The sequence below is a fragment of the Sorex fumeus genome, unplaced genomic scaffold (genome assembly GCF_029834395.1).
Source record: "Sorex fumeus unplaced genomic scaffold, SorFum_2.1 ptg000063l, whole genome shotgun sequence".
NCBI classification, from domain to species: Eukaryota; Metazoa; Chordata; class Mammalia; order Eulipotyphla; family Soricidae; genus Sorex; species Sorex fumeus.
This window is the reverse complement of record NW_026606120.1, coordinates 8,685,952-8,705,434: the sequence shown is the minus strand read 5'-3', so window position 1 is coordinate 8,705,434 and position 19,483 is coordinate 8,685,952. Positions and strand designations below refer to the sequence as shown.

Here is a 19,483-nt window from a genome sequence, read left to right as displayed (position 1 = left end):
TCGCCTGTGTCATGCTGCCCAGTGGGAACTGAGGAAAAAACGTTGCAACTCTGCAGTCAGTTCGATGAAGCCCAAGGCCTGAAGGATGAAAGGAGAGGCACCGTCCCCAGCTCAGCGGGGGGCAAGCAGGCGCGCTGTGGCCAGGCTGCTGGCTTTGGGCTGGACCGAGACTTTTTTGCATGTTTTATTTATTTTTTATTAAGTTGTTCATGATGATCTGTTACATTCAATATTTCAACACTAATCCCACCACCACCAACTGGACTAAGACATCTTACTAGTGACATGGTCTTGGGGAAATTATCCCACTTCTCAGAGGCTTAACTTCCTCACTTGTGAAATGGGGATGATGACCCCACTGGAGAAGATAATGATGAAAATGCAACAAAATATGACTTGTTTAGGAAGTGCTTGATACTGAGTTCCAGATGCTGAGTACAGCAGGGAGGGCACTTGCCTTGCACACTGCCAACTCAGGTTTTATCCCTGGCAACCCAGAGGGTCCCAAGTCCCACCAGGAGTAACTCAGCAAAGCCAGGGGTCAGCCCTGAACATCACTGGGTGTATACCCCATGCCCCCCCAAAAGAGAAAACGATTAAAACATACACCCAACAAATATTACCTAATCGCTGTTAGTACTGTTAACTCACTGTGAGTCACTGGAGTAGGGGGCCCCTCTGAGTAGCCCCCAGATGCCCCTCACTGGCCCCTGCCACTGATGCACAGCTGGGTGGCTACTTGACTCTGTGCCCAGAACTCACTCTCTTCCCACTCCCCAGTGCTCTGAACTGAATACCTCGCACACAGTATCACCTATCGTAGTACTGGTGGTATTTACATAATACTAGATTTTACCAACACTGAAATGTTGGGGACAAGAATATCCCTCTGTAAAGAAAGGTAGGAGGGGCTGGGGCTGGAACAATGGTACCCAAAACTCACCACAAGTGATCCCTGAACACAGAGCCCAGAATAAGCTCTGCCAGAACTGGCCTCAAAACAAAAAATTTGAATTAAAAAACGAAAAAAATCTAAATAAAGAGGCTCACTCTTTAAACCCATGCTCTGCCCCCAAACATGACTCTCACTTGCTTGTCTGTGTCTCGGCTTGCCTATTTGCACCCTGCAGAAGCCCGTGCTCTCTCCTGGACATGTATTTCCACCTCTTTCTTTTCCACATCTTTCCAAGCAAGTTTCAGTCAATAAAAACTATCTTGCTTCCGAGTCAAGCACAGAGCCAAGAGAAAGCCCTGAGCATTGCCAGGTGTGGCCACAAACCAAAGAAACCAACAAAAAAATCAGTACAGCACTAGGAAGGAAGATGAGGAAAGAAGAGAAGGAAGATGAGGAAAGAAAGGGAAGGAAGGACGGAGGACAGGAGGGTAGAAAAGAAAGAGGAAAGAAAGGGACGAGGAAGGACAGACGAACTGTCATCGTCCTGTAATGCAAGCCCTCCCAGCGGGCTTCCCTGATGCCGAGTGCCTGGGGTTCAGGGCGGTGGGAGGCGGCCATGGCCCCTCTCCCGCGGGCGGCACCCACCATGTGCTCCATGCAGATGCTGATCTCGCCGTCGCTGTAGAAGGCGCCGTAGAAGCCCACGATGTAGGGGGAGTTGCACTCGTGCAGCACCTGCAGCTCGCGGATGATCTGGTTCCGGATGGCGGGTTTGATCTCCAGGTGGATGAGCTGGGACGGGACCACGGGAGAGAAGAGTCTTGGTCAACATGGAGAAGGGGGGTAGGCGAGCGCTTCCTCCTGCATGGAAGTGCTCAACCGAGGGGGCGAGGGGGTCTCTCAAGCAGTGCTCAGGGGAACCAGAGGCCCTGCCTGGCAGCACTGGGCACAGCTGTGCACACCGACCGCTCAGCCATGCTGGAGTCTCTGCAGCCACACCTGGTGGTGCACTGGGATCACAGGCTACACCGGCAGAGTCTGGGGAGCCCCATGTGCCTGGGAACAAACCCAGAATTCCCTACCAGTGGAAGCCTGCGGTCGGTGCTATGAGCCACTCCTGGCTTCAGTTCTTAACATTCCCTACTTTTATGAGGGAAAGACGGAAACAGAGAAACAAGAAAGGAAACGGGCAAATTTCTGCCCACCCAAAACCCCAAGTGCCAACACAATGGAGCTGGCATGGGGGCAAGGGCAGTTGTGTCCCTGTTCAGGGGCTAGGAGGCCAAGCAGGGCGTTTGCTCCACCTGGGAACAAGCTGAATGGGAGTTTGCTTCTGAAAACCTCCGTGAGGCTGAGAGAGGAGAGTGGCCTCAGGGCTTGGTGGAAGGGGGTAGGAGGAACTGGGTATGCAAGCCCCGAAGTTTCAGCTGGACATGGAGAGGACTCAAACACAGCCAGGCCTGGGGGCCACCTCATGTCTCCAGATGCTGCCCTGAGCTCCAGCTGGGAAGACAGGTGACTGGCATGTGATCACCGGATTGGGCTGAGCACCTCGGAGGACCAGACAGTGGAGGGCGGCGGCCAGAAGCCGGCACCTCTGAGGCAGCTGACCAGAGCTGGACAGGAGGCAGGCCTTGGAAAATGGGCACTGCTTCAAAACAGGAGGGATGGCACAGCCGAGACACCACGCCAGAAATGAATGTGGTGTGCGAGGTGACAGGCAGGAAGCCCAGTACTTTTCCCTGAGCACAGAGAGAGGACAAGGGGTCCCTGCTGTCATGTGCCAGGTTAGGGACGGGCAAACACAGCGACTCCTCACTTACCTGCACCCTGACAGTCTGACACTGAGTGAAGCAAGTCTTCCCTCCGCCCGATTTTGAGGCCACGTGGGTCCTCAGAGAGATGTCGAAGGGCTTGCTTGGAAAGGCCACTTAGGTTTTTGTTTTGTCTTTTGGTTTTTTTGGTCACATCCAGCCACGCCCTCAGGAATTACTCCTGGCGGGTTCAGGGACCACTCGGGATGCTGGGGATGGGACCTGGGGAGGCAAACACCCTCCCCGCTGTACTATCGCTCTGGGCCCAGAGTCAGGGATGGGACACGGGGCCTCCGACACGCAAGGCTTTTCACTTACTCATTTACTTATAAATGTTTTGGGTTTGAAGGTTTTGCCTGGGGTGGGGTTCAGGGCTCAGTCCTGGCTCTGTGCTCAGGGGTCATGCCAGGGAGCCTGGGGGACCCCATGGGATGCTAGGGAGGGTCAGCAGCACTGGACTCTGGCTCCCTATCAGGCGGCCTCACCTTCCTGGCCATGACCAGGCCCGAGGGCCTGTGGGAGACCTTGAACACCACACCGCCGTTGCCGGCGCCCAGCTCGCTGATCTTCTCGAAGTCATCATCCTTCAGCTCCCCGACCTTCTGCTTCTGCGTGAGGAAGGCCTCGAGGCGCTTGCGCTGCTGCTCATCGAGCTCCAGCTCCTCCAGCTTCTTCTGTAGGGCCTCCAGGTTGGTCCTGTGCCAAGGGGGGGCCCAGGTCAGTGCTGCCGCGGGGCAAGACCGCTGCCCAGAGGGGGCCCTCCCGCGGACAGAGGCTCAGGATCATCGCTCCTGCCCTGTCACCCCCTCCATTCATACACACACACACACACACACACACACACAAACACACACACACACACACACTCGGTCCCCTCATCTGTAGGCTGAGGGAGTGCCGTCTCTCTAAAATGCTCCAGTCCATGAGGGCAGCCAGGAAGCGAGGACAAGCCAGTGTGTGCCCTCTCCAGAGTCCCTGCTTGAAAAGTCCCAGAGCCCTGGCCTACTGAGAGCCCCACATTCTGCCAAACAGAATTGATGTCCCAAAGACACGGAACTGAAACCAAGCCAAATAATCAAAACAGGCTCTAAAACGAATCACAACAGCACAAACACTCCAATGGGCAAAGAATTTTAAAAAGCATGTCTTCTTTTATTTTTTTTGTGTGTGAAATTCATATAAAATGCACTCAGATCAGTGAGATAGTACAGCAGGTGAGGTGCTGGCTTGCATGTGGCTCACCCGGGTTCAATTCCTGGCAACCCATATGTTCCCCTGAACATCTCTAGGAGTGATCCTTGAGGGAAGTACCAGAAGTCAGTCCTGAGTACCACCATATGTGGCCCCAAAACTAAATAAATATTTAAGGATTAATTAAAACAAGGGTCCAAAGCAATAGTACAGCGGGGGCGGGGTGGGCGGTGGGGGGGGGTCTTTTGCCTTGTGTTCAGTTGACCCAGGTTCAATCCCCAGTATCCCATATGGTCCCCAAAGCACCACCAGTAGTGATTCCTGAGCCAGGAGCACCGCCAGGTGTGGCTCAAAAACTGTATCTATATCTTTCTATCTATCTGCATGTGTGTGTGTGTTTGTGTAACAAAAATGCACCCATTTTTTTTATATCTCACATCTTCTAAGGCAGGGTACGGTCCTCTATTAAAGTGAGGGTCCACTAGTGAGAACATCACATCATTGTTTTAACACAAACCTGGACATAAGAACTCTGGTTCCTGAGTCATTAAGGGAAGTGACAACAGTGCCCTGATCAGAGCTCTCTTGGTTTAAAATGTGAGTTTTATGATTAATGCCCATCGAATGCAATCTTAATGCCCATCTCACGCCCATCTAACTTGACAGTAAAGCTATTCGGTGACTTGGATTTATTGAGGTTTCCCACGCAAACCAGGCTCTTCACCAGTTTCCTGGGCAGAGGGGGCGTGAGGGACAAGCCCACTTCTTTTGCAGTCATCTGTCATCCGTTTATCTGCTGTTGTAAACAGCCATGACAATGCCAGTTGTAACTGTTCAAATGGCTCTGGGAACACACTGGCCCTTGGGAGACACAGACTCCAGCCAGTGGGCGCCATGGTAAGTGGCATGCAGAATGTGGCAGGCTCGGCGGGCAGCCAAGTGGTGGGGGCTGTGGGCTTTCCAGAAGGTTACAGGGGGATAGCAGAACACCCACGGCTCAGCTGATCAAGACAGCCACCATCACACACCACAAGAGTCAGCCCAGGGGCCGAAACAACAGCACAAGGGGGAGGGTGCTGGCCTTGCACGCAGCTGACCTGGGTTCGGTCCCCAGCATCCCCTAAGGTCCCCTGAGCACCCTGACTGTGGAGCCAGAGGTAAGCACAGCGGTGTGCGCACCCCCCCCCAAAAAAATACCCAACACAGAAAGCTAGTAGTAGAAGCAAATATGACCCTTGGCCTTTCATTACTCTACTTAGAGCCTCAGGGAAGGAAGGCTATGGGACCTCAGGCTGCCCTGGAGTGGGAAAATCATCACTGCCTTACAGATAACAGTGCCTGGGGCTGAGAGGGTTAATGGTGATTTTACCAATTTTCCTCACTGGGAACTCTGGAAAGAGGAAGGCTGAAGTGGGTAACCCATGATCCTGTATGTATGTGTGTGACCATGTTAGTGAGAGAACTTTCAGGAGGTAATTAAGGTTTTAGAGAACAAAAGGGAAAGCCTTGCCACAGAGGCAGGGTGGGATGGGGGGGATGGAGGGTGGGAGGGATACTGGGACCTGTAGTGGTGGAAAATGGGCAGTGGTGGAGGGATGGGTACTTGATCATTGTATAATTGAAATCCAAGCACAAAAATTTGTAAGTCTACAACTGTACCTCATGGTATTTCACTAATAAAATTTTTTTAAAAAATTTAAAAATTAAAAAGGGGAGGGGCTGGAGAGATAGTACAATAGACTGCTTGCCTTGCATGTGTGTTCGATCCCTGGCATCCCATATGGTCCCCAAGCCAGGAAGGAGTAATTCCTGAGCTCAGGAGTGAGTCCTGAGCACGACCAGGTATGGGCCAAAAACAAACCAAAAAAGTCCTGTTGGAAAGATTCTAGTCAGATAGGACCAGGAGCCCTGAAGGGATGGTGAGGGCTCCCCACCCACAAGCCAGGGAGAGGGGAGGAATGTGTACCCCAGAAAAAGAGGCCCCCAACTCCCCAAGTGCTGGCCCCTCACATCCCACTCTCATCCCCCTGCTCACACTGCCCAGTCCCTGATGCTGAGGCAGCTGGTCACTGTCCTCATCTTCCCAAACACCCAGTCCGCAGGTGCTGGAGCAGAAATGAGCAGAAGGAACCATGAGAGCCAGGAATTCTCCCTCCTCTCAGGTCACTGGGCACCAGAGCCCATGGTAACAGCATTTGGTAACACACAACACATGCACACAGACCCCATGGCTAAAACTTAGCAGAGGGGATGGTTGCCTGGAGGGCTCAGGCAGCCAGCTGGAAACACAGACTCCAAAGGCAGCTGTAAAAAAAAATCAGAAACACAAACGCACCCCCAGCACATACACACACCCAAGCACAGTCACACACACCTGAACACACACACATGCACACCCGAGCAGTCACACACACCCGAGTACATACAGCTGAGCACACACATATGCACACACCTGAGCACACATGCACTCACAACCAAGCACACACACACACACACACACACACACACATCTAAGCACACACATCTACACATGCACATGCCCAGCAAAGACACAATCCCAGAGCACACACATACACACACATATACCCGAGCACGTACATACACACACACACACACGTGGGCACACACGTGCTCCCACCCAAGCGCACACACACACGCAGGCACAACCCAAGCACAAACACACACATCTGAGTACACACACATGCACACACGCATACACACATATCCAAACACATACATAGCCAAGTACATGCATATCTAAGCACACACACACACACCCGACCACACACACACACACATCCGAGCACGAGCACACACGTGAGCATATACACACACACGTACATCCAAACACACACACCCCTCCCGAAATGCATCTGAGTACACACGCACCCCCAACCACACCCAAACGTACACACACATTCCCCACACACACACCAAGCACACACAGTTACCAAGTGGGTGGGTATGAGAAAAAGGGTTACAGAGCAGGAAAAACTCTTTCCTGGTGTTTGCCAGCAGTCAGGTATTAAATATTGATGACTGCATCCAACCCTGAGCTCTATAGCTCTCCACTAACACAGGAGGAAATCGTCCCAGGCCACACACCAGCGAGTGGTCAAGTGAGGTTCGGACCAGGGCAGAAACAAGCTCTAACTACCCCTCAGCAAGCTGCCACATTAGCTCCTCAGGGTTCAGTGCTCGGTGGGAAACTAGTACAGCAGGGAAGGCCTTGCACATGATGCACCACACACGGCACTGCCGGGAGGACAGAGCCAGGAGCAAGCTCTGAACATCACCAGCGGCGGCCCAGAAAATTAAAAAAAAAAGTAAAAGGCAAAAAGAAAAAGAAAAGTTCAGTACTTTCAAGGAAGGTCACTTGCAAACAAGAGTGAAATCCCAGCACGGGGCATGCGACGCGCTAGGGGTCAGTATAATTAGTAATGGCACAGTGTGCCTGCAGTCTGCCCAATACTCGCTCCCCTAGCAAGTAACTCAAGGCTCCACACCAGCCTGGCACTCAAAGTAGAGGGAATGCTAATTATGCTTGTTTTTCTGACTGCGGAAATAAGTCCTTCTCCCAGCTTTGGGAAGAAATGACCAGGACTAGTACAGTGGGGAGGGCATTTGTCTTGTTAAGTAGCTGATCCGGGTTCCATCCCTGGTATCCCATACAGTCCCCAGAATAACACCAGGAGTGATCCCTGCATTGCAGAGCCAGGAGTAAGAGCACTGAGAGGTGTGGCCCCAAAACAAAACAAAAAAAAAAAAAAAAGAAAGAAAAATTAAACCAACTGAGGCTGGAGAGACCAAAAGGTTAATAAGGTATGCCTGGCCTGGGACCAGCCACAATTTAGTCCCCAGCATAGGTGTGGCCTGGAGATCCTGTAACATGGTAATGTAATAATCCCAGCCCTGCAGGGCCTGGACACACCAAGTCCTTGTGCCCTTAAACTGACTCGCCAGCCTGGGAGGAGGCTCTGGGTCTCCTGAGCACTGCCTGGGAGCATGCTCCTCCCCCCCAAAAAAACCCCAAAAAACATAAAAACCAATAATAGGATTGTATTCAGTACTGTTCCCTCTTGTACTGGAGTAGTGGAATTAGCAAGGTTCAACAAAGTCCACTTCTGCCCTTTTGAGGTGAAATACTTTTAGCAAAGCAACAGGAAGAAAGGGCACCTTCGCCCTCCATCATCAGGTCACCAGCAGTGGAAACTCAGCAAAAACTGGTCTGCTTCACAGTCTTTCGTTTGAACTGAAATTAGTGAAATCAGGAAAAGGGGTTGAGGAAAACAGCAAGGCCCTGCAGAATAAACCTACACACACACACACACACACACACACACACACACACACACATACATGTATTCATACACATATACACACACATGCACATGCACACACACGTGCACACACAGCCCACAGCCAAGGTCTCATAAACCCAGAGCCCAGCTGCATTCACCACAGCAACGGGTACACGACAAACCGGAACGTGAATTCTGCCCCAACGCTCTCTGACAGTCGATATGCATTCACAGAGATTCAAGAAGATTATAGGTTTCAAACAGGAACTCGGAGAAAAACAAGGAACAGGGAGAAAAACAAGGGTCGTCATTTGTGTTCCGCAACACTAGCGAGGCACAATGCAGTGGGTGGGAGAGGACGATCCAAGGGTGGGGACCCCCCTCACCCACCCACCCGCAGTCTCACCCATCTGCTAAGCCTGACTGTTCTGCCACCACTGGAATCTGCCTACAGCTCAATAGCTCACATGGAGAAGCAGCAGGGGAAGCGCAACGATCACCCAAGCCAGTGCACTTTGCAGGGGAAGGGAAACTGAGGCCCAGCGAGGACAAGGTCCCAGGGCTGGGGAATGCCAAGTCACAACTCCTGGACACCAGAACTTCCCAGCCTCCCCCCCCCCCCTCCCCCAGACACCCAACCCTGCAGCCCGCATGGGGCACGGTCCTGGAGGAAAGACTGGGGGGCAGGAGAGGAGGGAGCAAGGAATGTTCCTGGACAAAGGAACGGGAGCTTCAGCACAGACAGGCCAGCACAGACAGGCCACAGCGCCATGCTGAACGAACACCAGGCAGCTGCCGCTACTATGAGCTTCAACCAAGCTTGGGGACAGAGGCCACCTCTGCCGGGGCACAAAGGGCAGAGCAGAGGGTGACGATCAGCAGGTAGAAGGAAAGGGCTTTGTGCGGAGGACAGACTGAGCGGAGAGCCTGTGGCACTGGAAAGGGTCTGGGACAATGAAGGAAGGCATGGGGGGAGGGGGGGAGCGAAGAAGAAGCTTGCTCAGATAAACACCAGCAAAGAAGGCTGTGGTCCCCAGACCATCTGAGAGGGCTGGGGCACTGGGGCATGGCACCCCTTTCTGACCTGACGTCCTAATCCTGTCCCCAACCCAGAAAAAGTTTACGGGGCGGGGAGAAGTGAGATGCTCCGGGATGACGTACAGTGGCTCTGTGACTGAAAGGAGAGGCAAATGAAGGCATAATCGACTCTTCTGCTGATCGCAAACTCCAAAGACACTGAGGGCTGAGAGGCAGGACAAAGACTAAGGCACTTGCCCTGCACACGGCTGACCCTGGTTCAATCCCCGGCACCTTGAGTCCCACCAGGAATGGGACTTACAGAGGAATCAGGAGTTAAGCCCTGAGGACAGCTGAGTGAGGGTCTGAAATCCAAATTTTTTTTAAAAAGGTTAAGTATGCAATTACAAAGTTGGAAAGTGGTCATCCTCTGGGGTGGAGGTGGGGGAAGGAACTAGGAGGCGGGTGATGGTTAATTTCAGGTGATTACTTGGCTGGATCAGAGCGCTGATATTTTTGGTCGGACATTGTCATGGATGTATCTGAAGCACGTGTGAGGGATGAGGGCCGTGACTCTGGAGACTAAGATCTAAACTGGTAGGCACATGCCGGAGGTCTCAGCTGTCAGCTCAAGGCCTCAGCAGAGCAAAGAGAACTTTCAACCTCCCCAGAAGAGAGAATTCTGCTAGCACGCTGTCATTGGGTTTGAATTTCAACCAATTCTTCCAGGGTGCTCCAGCCAACTAGCGGACCTTGTCAATTTTGGACTCACTGAGGCTCCATAGTCACTTGATCCAATTCCTTAAAATAAGCTTATCTGCTGTCAATGGTACCTCTGAATGCATGTACAGCAAGCACCTGATCCACTGGGCTAGCTCTCCAGCCCTCTACTCTGATTTTTAATTCTTTTTTTTGTTCTGTTTTTGGGTCACAGAGAGATACTCTTGAATTATTCCTGGCTGTGCACTCAGGAATCACTGCTGGTGGTGTTCAGGGAACTATATGGGATGACACCTGGTTGCTGTGCTCAGGGCGAACTCCTGACTCAGTGCTCAGGGATCACTCTTACCAGTGCTCAGGGGAACCAGATGTGGTGGCAGGGATCAGTGCCCTCCCCACTGTCCCATCACTTGGGCCCCTGATTCAGTCTGTTTTCGACCCTTGAGCCAGGAGTTCTCTGCTTCTCCATGGCAGACAAACTCTGCCCTGTATCTGTGGCCGCTCTCGGGCAGGCACAAGTTTCTGATGCTCCCATAGTGACAGGAGAGCTCTGCTCCGTGCTGGTGCTGAACCCAGCTCGGGGCCTGGAGACTTAAAATGCAGCGGGAGAGCAGAGCCATAGTGCAGCAGGGAAGACTCTTGCTTTGCACGTGGCTGGCCTGGGTCTAATCCAGCATCCCTTATGGTCCCCTCAGCCCCATTAGGAGTGATTCCTGAGTGCAGAGAAGGGAGTCAGCCCTCAGCATTGTCAGGTGTGGCTCAAAAACAACAACAAAAGCTGTGGGAAGCCGTACTAAGGTACAGTCATTATCTGCCTGGTACAGAACGTGCTCCATTGAATTTAGTGCCCCCCCCCCTTCCTTGATGCTAGCTGCTCATATCTTGGCTGCCTACTCCTCTACTTGCTGACAGATGTGTAGGTGAGAGAATCTCACAGTCACTGCTCTTGAAAGCAGCCCCCAGACCCACTTCCCGGGCCAGGAACAGATGCAGGGACGCAGCAGCTTCCAGCCAGCAGAGTTCATCTTCCATCAAGAGACCTGAAATGGTTTGTTTGCTTTTTCTGGGGGTCAAACCCACTAGTGCTCAGCGGTTACTCCTGGCTCTGTGTTCCGGAATCACTCCTGGGGGCCATATGGGATGCCAGGGATTGAACCTGGTTCTGCCACATGCAAGGCAAGTGCCCTCCCCCCTATACTGTATCTCCAGTCTCTACAGTTCTTAAAAGGAAGGAAAGCATGTGTGTGGCTGCTGGGACTGTGTTCGGGAAGGAGGTGGGTGGGTCTGGGGCTCAGATCACCTGGGTTCCAGTTCTGAGAGTCACTCCATCAGTGAACTTGAACAAGTCACTTCCCCTCGGTTTCCAACAGAGAGAAAATAGGGGGATTAAAGGAGATGGCCCCTCTCAGCGCTGGCTCACCTCATCCCAGTACCAGACTCTTCCCCTAGTCCTGCAGGAGAGAACTGTGCAGTTGGGAACTAGTACTTCGTACCTCTGCATGGGGAGGACCGGCTTCAAGCTCTGGTTGCTTTTTTTTTTTCTTTCTGGTTTTGGGGATTTTTGCTGGGCTTCCTCCTGGTTCTGCACTCAGGAATTACTCCTAAGAGTAATCACGGGAGCCCGTATGTGGTGCCAAGGATGAACCCAAGTCAGCCATGTGCAAGTACACCACTGTACAATCTCTCCAGTCCAACTTTCATTTAAAAAAAAATACTTTTATTCTAAAACCGTTATTTACCAAGCTGTTCATAATACAGTTGTTTCAGGTCTTAAACGTTCCCATACCAATTCCACCACCAGAGTGCCCGTCCCTCAACCAATGTCCCAGTTTCCCACCCACCACCCCAGCCTGCCCCCTTGCAGGGACAAACAGGTTTCCTTCATACTGTTTGTTACAACTCAAAGGCAAATAGAATTACCAAACTTTAGATCAACAGTAGTCACTTTGTGATCATTGTTGTCTGATGTTACTAAAGTCACTGTCTGAGGATTTACTACTGGCCGGGGATAGTGGAGTCTTCTGTGTAAGGCTGAGTTTGGCGTGAGTCTATCCTATTTCCCCATCAGATTTGCTGGATCCTACTGGGATGACAGTACCATGAAATTCTGAAGTGTCCAGGAGCTATAGAACTGAGACAGTTAGATGTCTGGCACTACAATGAGGCTCAGTCACAGAGCTGGGCCATGTCTGAGCCTGAGAGTGTCGGGTGCAGCTAGAGGGATACTGGACTCTGACCACCCCTGCTGGGAAGGCCCCAGAGTTCTCAGCCTGGAACGGTTGCCTTGGGAAGGTTTGGACGGAACCATCGCCCTGGGAAGGTATCATGTCCTTTTGGAGATACGAGATCCTGTTCAGCCTGACTTCTTGCCCACATGTTAACCACACTCAGAGCCCACCTGCCCCCCTTCTTATTCTTTTTTGCTTTGGGGCTATATCCAGCAGTGCTCAGAGCTGACTCCTGGCTTTGCACTCAGGGATCACCCCTGGTGGGGCCCAGGGGACAATATCAGATGCCAGGGATGAAACCTGGGTCAGCCACGCACAAGGCAGCCCTGTCTGCTGCCCCGTCACTGCAGTCTGCCTTTTCTCTGGAGATTAAATCTATTAACTCATTTTCCCAGGGCTTTTCTGAGGAATCTAGGCATTTCAGCCACAGAAGGTTGTTCTGCTGCTGAAATGAGGGGAATCCAGACAGCTAAAAGGCAACTGAAGTCGATGACATGATGAGAACAAGGGTGAGAGGCTGAAGTGACAGGGCAGCAGGGAGGGCATTTGCCTTGTGGCCAATTTGGGTTCAATCCCCAGCATCCCATATGGTCCCCTGAGTCTCCCAGGAGTGAGCCCTGAGCAATCAGGTGTGTCCCCAAGACAACAACAACAACAATCCTTTTTAAGTGGCAGTATTTAAAAGAAAAAGCAGAATCCAAAAAAGAAAAAGCAGAATTGCCTAAAATGCTAAGTATTCAATTCTGTTATGACATTGCCAGTTAATTATTGCTAGTAAGAATAACATTGAATTTGGTAGCAGCCTAGTATTGATTTAATGAGTAGCTCCTGTCACGCACAGATGAGCACCTAGAATCTCCTAATATCCCTAGGATGTAATTACCACCATTATCCCCCAAAATACTTTGAAGGCAGTGACTGTCCATGGAGGTTCCCCTAATTCTCACAAGGGGCCAAGGACCCAGATGGCTCTGGAGCTCCGGTTAGGTTGGTGTCACCAGCATCTGCTGACAGAAAACTTGGACGGAGCCAAATATTTGCCTGGGACCTGAGGCCAGGGTTGGTCCAGATCAGAACTATTCAGTAAGTTTTAACTGCACAAAAGAAGATGGGGCATTTTAGAAAGGTCTGCTCTGGAGACCAGAGGTTCCCGGGCTTACTGGGCTCCCTCTTTTCAGAAACACCTTCTTGGGCTGGAAGTGATAGTCCAGTAGGGAGGGTGTTTGCTTGTACACAGCCAACCTGGGTTCGATCCCCGGCATCTCATATGGTCCACCTGGAAATGCCAGGAGTAACTCCTGAGCTTTGCTGGATGTGACCCAAAAAGCAAAAAAATACAAACAAATAACACACACACACACACACAAACACGCGCGCGCGAAAGCACACACACAAAACAAAACCCAGAAATAGAAGACAACTTCTTTCCAGAAAAAAAAAAATTGCTAAGCACCCTCCTTACCCCAGAAATCATCCATGAAGAAACAGAAAGCAGCACCCCCTCACCCTCACCCCAAGCAGCTACCACCCCCAGCCCTGGACACAGTCCCCCAGGGGACAGTAACACCCACTCTGGGAGCCTACAGTGGACAAGTTCTGTAGCAGGGAGCAAGACCATTTTAATAAACAAGAAGAAAGTGTGGGGAGAATAAAACTTGAAAATAAGAGTTAGGACAAAGTGCTCATTTTTAATTTCCCTTCAAACCAAGTCATTTCCAAAACACAGAGGATTTTAAAGTCAAGAAAACAAATTTAATTAAGAAGACACAAATAAGAATCAAGTAGTCCTATCCTTTAGGAAAGAAAAAAAGCAAGAAAGGAAAAAAAAAAGAAAAAACCAACTTACCCACTGGAATCAAACAGGCTCCTGAAATCATATAAACTACCTTCCCACGGCATGTCTCTGCAGACAGTCAGGCTGGAAAACACACGCATACACACACACAGAGGAAGCTCTGGAGCCAAAGGACCACCCACTCACAGCGACTCTTCTTAAATATTGAACAACACCCTGGCTCAGAGAGGGGGGTCCTATGGCGGCTGAAGGGAACTGACAGTCTCTGGCTCCTTATGCTGGGGGAGGGGCAACATTTGAATTTATTAACCACATATTAATCCATCCCCAAAGGGAACGTGCTAAGTCTGGAGGGAGGTGGGGGCGGGGGGAAGGAGCAGAAGATATAGGACAAAAAGGAATACTGCCTTTACTTCATTGATGGGAACAAGAAGGAGATAATTGTGGTCTGACAGAGAATGAAAGTGAGATGTAATTAGCAGAGGGGATTCCTCAATTGTGATACAACCATTAACTCATTAACCCTCAATGACATTAAAAAGCATAGGGCATTTTGCTCCGGTTTTAGAGACGTGGACCAAGGACGTGGGTGGAGGCCAGGAGCAGTTAAGTCACTTACCCAAGGTGAGAGTCAGAAGTCCAAAGGTTGATGGGTTATTTCCACACCATGCTGAAAGTCTCAGATCCTTCAAACAAATCCCACCATCTCATTCCTAACACCAGATTATTGACCAATTAGCGACTTACTCCTTTGCAGTAAAGAACCTTGCTCTGCGGGGGCCCGAAGTGCTAGTACAGAGGGGAGGGCATTTGCCTTGCATGTGGCAGAACCCGGTTCGGCCCCCAGCCTCCCATATAAATCCCCCTGAGCACTGCCAGGAGTGATTCCTGAGTGCAGAGCCAGGAGTAACCCTGAGCATGGCTCCGAGTAGCCCAAAAACCAAACCAAACAAACAAAAGAACTATGTTCTGCCAAAAAAAAGAAAAAAAAAAAGTCTACTCTGGCATGGTACAGTAACATCATAAGCAAAAGTAAAAAGAAGAGTATTATCAATCATAATGCCTCAATGGAACTGAAATTTTCTTTTAAAAAAAAAATGTAAGCGTTCCTGGAAAAACATTAAATTTAATCTCTCCCCAAAGGCCGGTATTACACAGGGTGTCAGAAAACCCCTTCAGAAAACCCCTCACGGCAGGTGCAGCTGGCTGTGGAAGAGGAAGGACACTTTGGCACAAACGGTCAAAACTGGTGGCCATCAGAGGTGGGGGCCTAGGGTGTGCTAGTTCAGCAGGGAGGGCACCTTGCACGAAGCCCACCTAAGTTCCATCCCCAGCAGGGAAGGCATCTGCCTTGCACGCAGCCCACCCAGGTTCCATCCCCAGCACCCCAAGCCCCACCAGGAGTGATCCGTGAGAGCAAAGCCAGGAGTAAGCCCTGAGCATCACTGGGTATGGCCCAAAAGCCAGAAGGAAAAAGAAGACAGATGGGGCACTCAGGGAGGCAGGCAGGAAGTGCTGGGAGCAGCAGCACTAAGGACAGTCTAGTAGACAGTCCGGTGAGATGACCACCTCAACACCCGGGGAGCTGAGGAATTGTGGTGCCCACCACACAGGTGGGCCTAGCACTGGGAGAAAGGACCAGAGGTTCCCTGTGGTCTTAGAAAATGCCTCTGCCCCTCCCTTTCCCCAATTTCTGAACAGGCCTCCGAGAACCCCTATGTAATACCAGCCCATGCAGTATCGCCAGTCACAGGCCCGGGACCCGATATGAACTGGCTCTGAGACCCCCAGAAGACAGTGAATCTCTGAGGCACAAAGGCCAAGAACCCGAGGCCAGAGCAAGGTGGCAGGAAAATGGCCTTGGAAGAGACACAGGACTCAGGCTGGATCTCTGGAAGGACACCTGCTGCGCCCACGTCCAATCCACCGCCACAGCTGAAGCCCACCAAGGCTGAGTACAGCTCACGGCAGGCCCAGCACAAGAAGATGCACGTTGTCCTGCACCCCACAACCAGGTGTGCACACAGCATGGCCCCCAAAGGTCTCTTCCCGGCCAGCACCTGAGTCCCGCAACCAGGGGGATACCCCCAGAAGCCCCGCAAGTGTGTGAACCCCCAGGATCAGGTCTGTGCAAAGACTGATCACTGCAGCCATCATCGAGAGGGAAAGTCGCACAGAAATGGCCCTCAAAGACACATGCGCGTTCCAGCCTCCCGGAGAGACCTTCCAGGTGCCAGAGTCAGCCCCTCCCCTGCACACAGACCCCCAGCGGAAAATGGAGGGCAGCACCCAAACCCTGGGAGAGTGACATCACCAACCGGAGAACCAACTGGAATTAAAAGCAACATGAGCAATGCCTACTCCTGTCTTCTGAAAGGAGGAGAAAAGTGCCAGCACTCTCCTGCACGGCAAAGGCTGGCCGAGGCCCAGAGCCGGCCCAGGCTGCAAGGTCCAACTCCAACGACACCTCGAGAGCAGGGGGGCAGGATCCTGGACAGCTGAGTCACGAAATCAAACGGGAGAAGCTTGTTTTAGGGAGAAAGCCAGAGAGGAAGGAAGGGACCTTACCACGGGAAGTACTGCAGGTCATTTAAGACCAGATTTTAATCTCGTTCTTGCTATGGCATGACACCCTCTTCCCTCCAGGGTGAAAACCAGGAACTTGGAACCTAATTCCATGCGGATTCAATACAGCAAAAAAGAGAAAAACCACCAAAAAAGGGAGATACATGAGTTCCACAGAAGCAGAAGTGACAATGAAATTATAAGCCTTCAGAGGGCTCTAATTCTGAGGAGGGAGGGAAGGGAACATGCAGATTATACTCCCCTCTGGTTTTAAAAAGCAGATGAGTGCTTGTTGTATGATGGGAAGGCGAGATCACACAAACCAGGTCCTCACCCTCACCAGAAAGGTGACAGACACACAGATGCAGGGAGAAATCAGATGTGGGGAGGGCGCTGGTCTTGCATGCAGGTTCGATCCCTGGCATCCCATATGATCCCCGGAGCACAAGGAGTGATCCCTGAGTGCAGAGCCAGGCGTAGGTCCTAGGCATCACCAGGTGTGACCCCCCCCCCCTCAAAAAAAATACAGGGTAGAGGGAAAGAGAGGAGAATGAGAAGGGCAAGGGAGAAGGGAAATTAGAGGAGAGGGAAGGAGAGAGCAATATTACAGGGCCCACATAGAAGGCTGCTTGTCCCAGTAATAACCACAGGCTTCACGTGATCTGGGCACAGGAACCCAACACCAAGAGTGATGTGGGCACAGGAAATTTAAAAGCACACAGAAAAGACAATTCCAGCAAAGACGAGGAAAGGAAGATGCAGATCACAAAATGTAACGCTGAAGTTTAGTCTTGGCACCTCTCTGTCTTTGGAGCAGTGGAGAAAGCAGTGAAGGTTCGGGCCAGGATAAACCGAGGCACCAAGAGCTGGAAAATGTTCCAGGGAAAAGAGCCGGGATGCCACTGAGGCACAGTATGACACAGCCAGAATGGGCTGCTGGGTGTGAGCAAGGAATGGCCCAAAAGTGCACAGTGCAGATCAGGATTCACTGTTCCGCCTTCCCTCCGATGCCTACTATTAATACAGCTGCATCCTGCACTCCTAGGCTTCTCCTATTATCTCCAATGAGGACTAGTTAGAGAGATGGCTCACAGGGATGGAGCACACATCTTCATGGGCAAGGCCTAGATCCCATCCTCAGGGCTACCTGGTCCCCTATGCAACAGGGAAGATACTCCTTAACCCCTGAGCAGTGTGCCAGGAATGGTACCTGATCACTGTCAGGTGTGCATCCAAAATGAAACATAAAGAGTATTTCCGAAGGAGGGCTGGAGCGATAGTACAGCAGGTAGGGTGTTTGCCTCACATGCAGCGGACTCGGGTTTGATTCCCAGCATCCCATATCCCATATGATCCCCGAGCACTGCCAGGAGTAATTCCTGAGTGCAGAGCCAGGAGTAATCCCTGTGCATTGCCAGTGTGACCCAAAGAGCAAAAAAGAATATTTCCAGGGGAGGGGCAATAGTGCAGCGGGTATGGCACATGCCTTGCAAACAGTCAACCAGATTTCAACCCCTGGCATCCCATAACAGATCCCTTGATCCTTGCCAGAAGTGATCCTTACAAACTCTTGCTTATGTCCCCAGTGAGGCTTGACGCAGCTGAGCTGGGCTTTCCACTACTCTATGATGCTGAGAAACACCTCCCCACAGACAGGACTGAAAGCTCACTATAAGAACTGGGTTCTGGGGTTGTACAGTTCTTTTCTTGTCCTGAAGTTAGTGATCTGTTGTAGTATCAATGTGGGTAGACACAGGAGGGGACGAGAAACAGAAACAGCAGCAGAGTTTCCATTCTGGCTAGCATGAGCTGACTGTCCTATGTCTTTGATTTATTATATGTATTTTTCCCTTTGGTTTCAGGGCCATACCTAGCAGAGCTCAGGGCTTTGAGCTTAGGGAATCGCTCCTGGCAGGGTTTGGGAGACGGTCTGGGGTGCCGGAGATTGAACTCTGGTCAGCCATGTACAAGGCAAGCATTTCCCCGCAGAATGTCGTTCGGCTCCTATTTATTTTTTTCTAAATATTACTGAGAGATGATAGTGTAATAGGAGTGTGCAAGGGAGCTTGGGGAGGGGTAAATGGGGAGGAAATCCACACCCTGAGTAAAGATGCAGCAACTCAAAGCGGGGAAATGCTCCAAAGTAAAGGAGCAATGACGCTGTCAGTCTGGGGTACAGGGGTCAGTCACCCCAAGTTTTGATAAGATTTTGGGGCATGTGGGGGAGAAGGGAAGTGGACCATACCCAACAGCACTCAAGGATTAGTTCTGGCTCTGTACTCAGGAGTGACCCAGGCCGTGATGGTGCATGAAGAACTGTGTGTGGTACTAAGGAGGCAACAGAGGTCTCACCTACTGCACCAACCCTCTTGCCCTGGACAAGCTCCCCATGGCCCCCCAACCCGACCCCCTAAGTACCCTGCACTGGGAAAATTCCATGTCAAAGCACACAGAACAGTCAATTTTATTCTCCTGACTAGGGAGAAGGCCATAAAGTGGCAAGAGCTATCTTGGTCCAGCTACTGACTATAGAAAAATAGAGGTTCCTCAAAAAATTAAAACAGAGGTAATGTATGATCCAGAAATCGCACTTCTGGGGGTGGGAGAGAAGACAGAGAAATCTCTAAGAGATATACATTCCCACGTTTATCACATTTATAATAGCCAAGATATGGAAACAAGCTGTGTTCACATACGGATGCATAAAAAAGATGGGCCACAGGAACCAAGGCATAGCTCAAAGGGTTGAAGACATGCAGGAGGTCCAGGTTCAATCCTGGCCTGGCATCCCACCCGCCTCATGCCCCCAAACCCCAACACCACTGAGAGCAAACCCCACTCCACCAGCAACACAAGTGGGATCAAAAACAAAAAAGATGCAACACACAATGGATCATACTCAGCCCTTAGAAGACCCACACATTTTCCAAACCCAGATGAACTTGTAAGCATGAAGC

At 51.2% G+C, this 19,483-nt stretch overlaps 1 protein-coding gene across 2 annotated transcripts in view; it reads right to left on the bottom strand.

The window, feature by feature from the left end:
• MAP2K1 (mitogen-activated protein kinase kinase 1) overlaps positions 1–19,483 on the bottom strand; it is an 82,021-nt gene that overhangs the window by 36,409 nt on the left and 26,129 nt on the right. Inside the window, exons 2-4 of one of the 2 annotated variants that reach the window (XM_056126815.1) lie at positions 14,013–14,084; positions 3,195–3,405; positions 1,541–1,687 (exon numbers count right to left, since the gene is read on the bottom strand). In XM_056126815.1, the coding sequence (XP_055982790.1) occupies positions 1,541–1,687; positions 3,195–3,405; positions 14,013–14,084 (430 nt within the window). The remainder of the gene's footprint in view (positions 1–1,540; positions 1,688–3,194; positions 3,406–14,012; positions 14,085–19,483) is intronic. The other variant, XM_056126816.1, reaches the window with a different exon arrangement.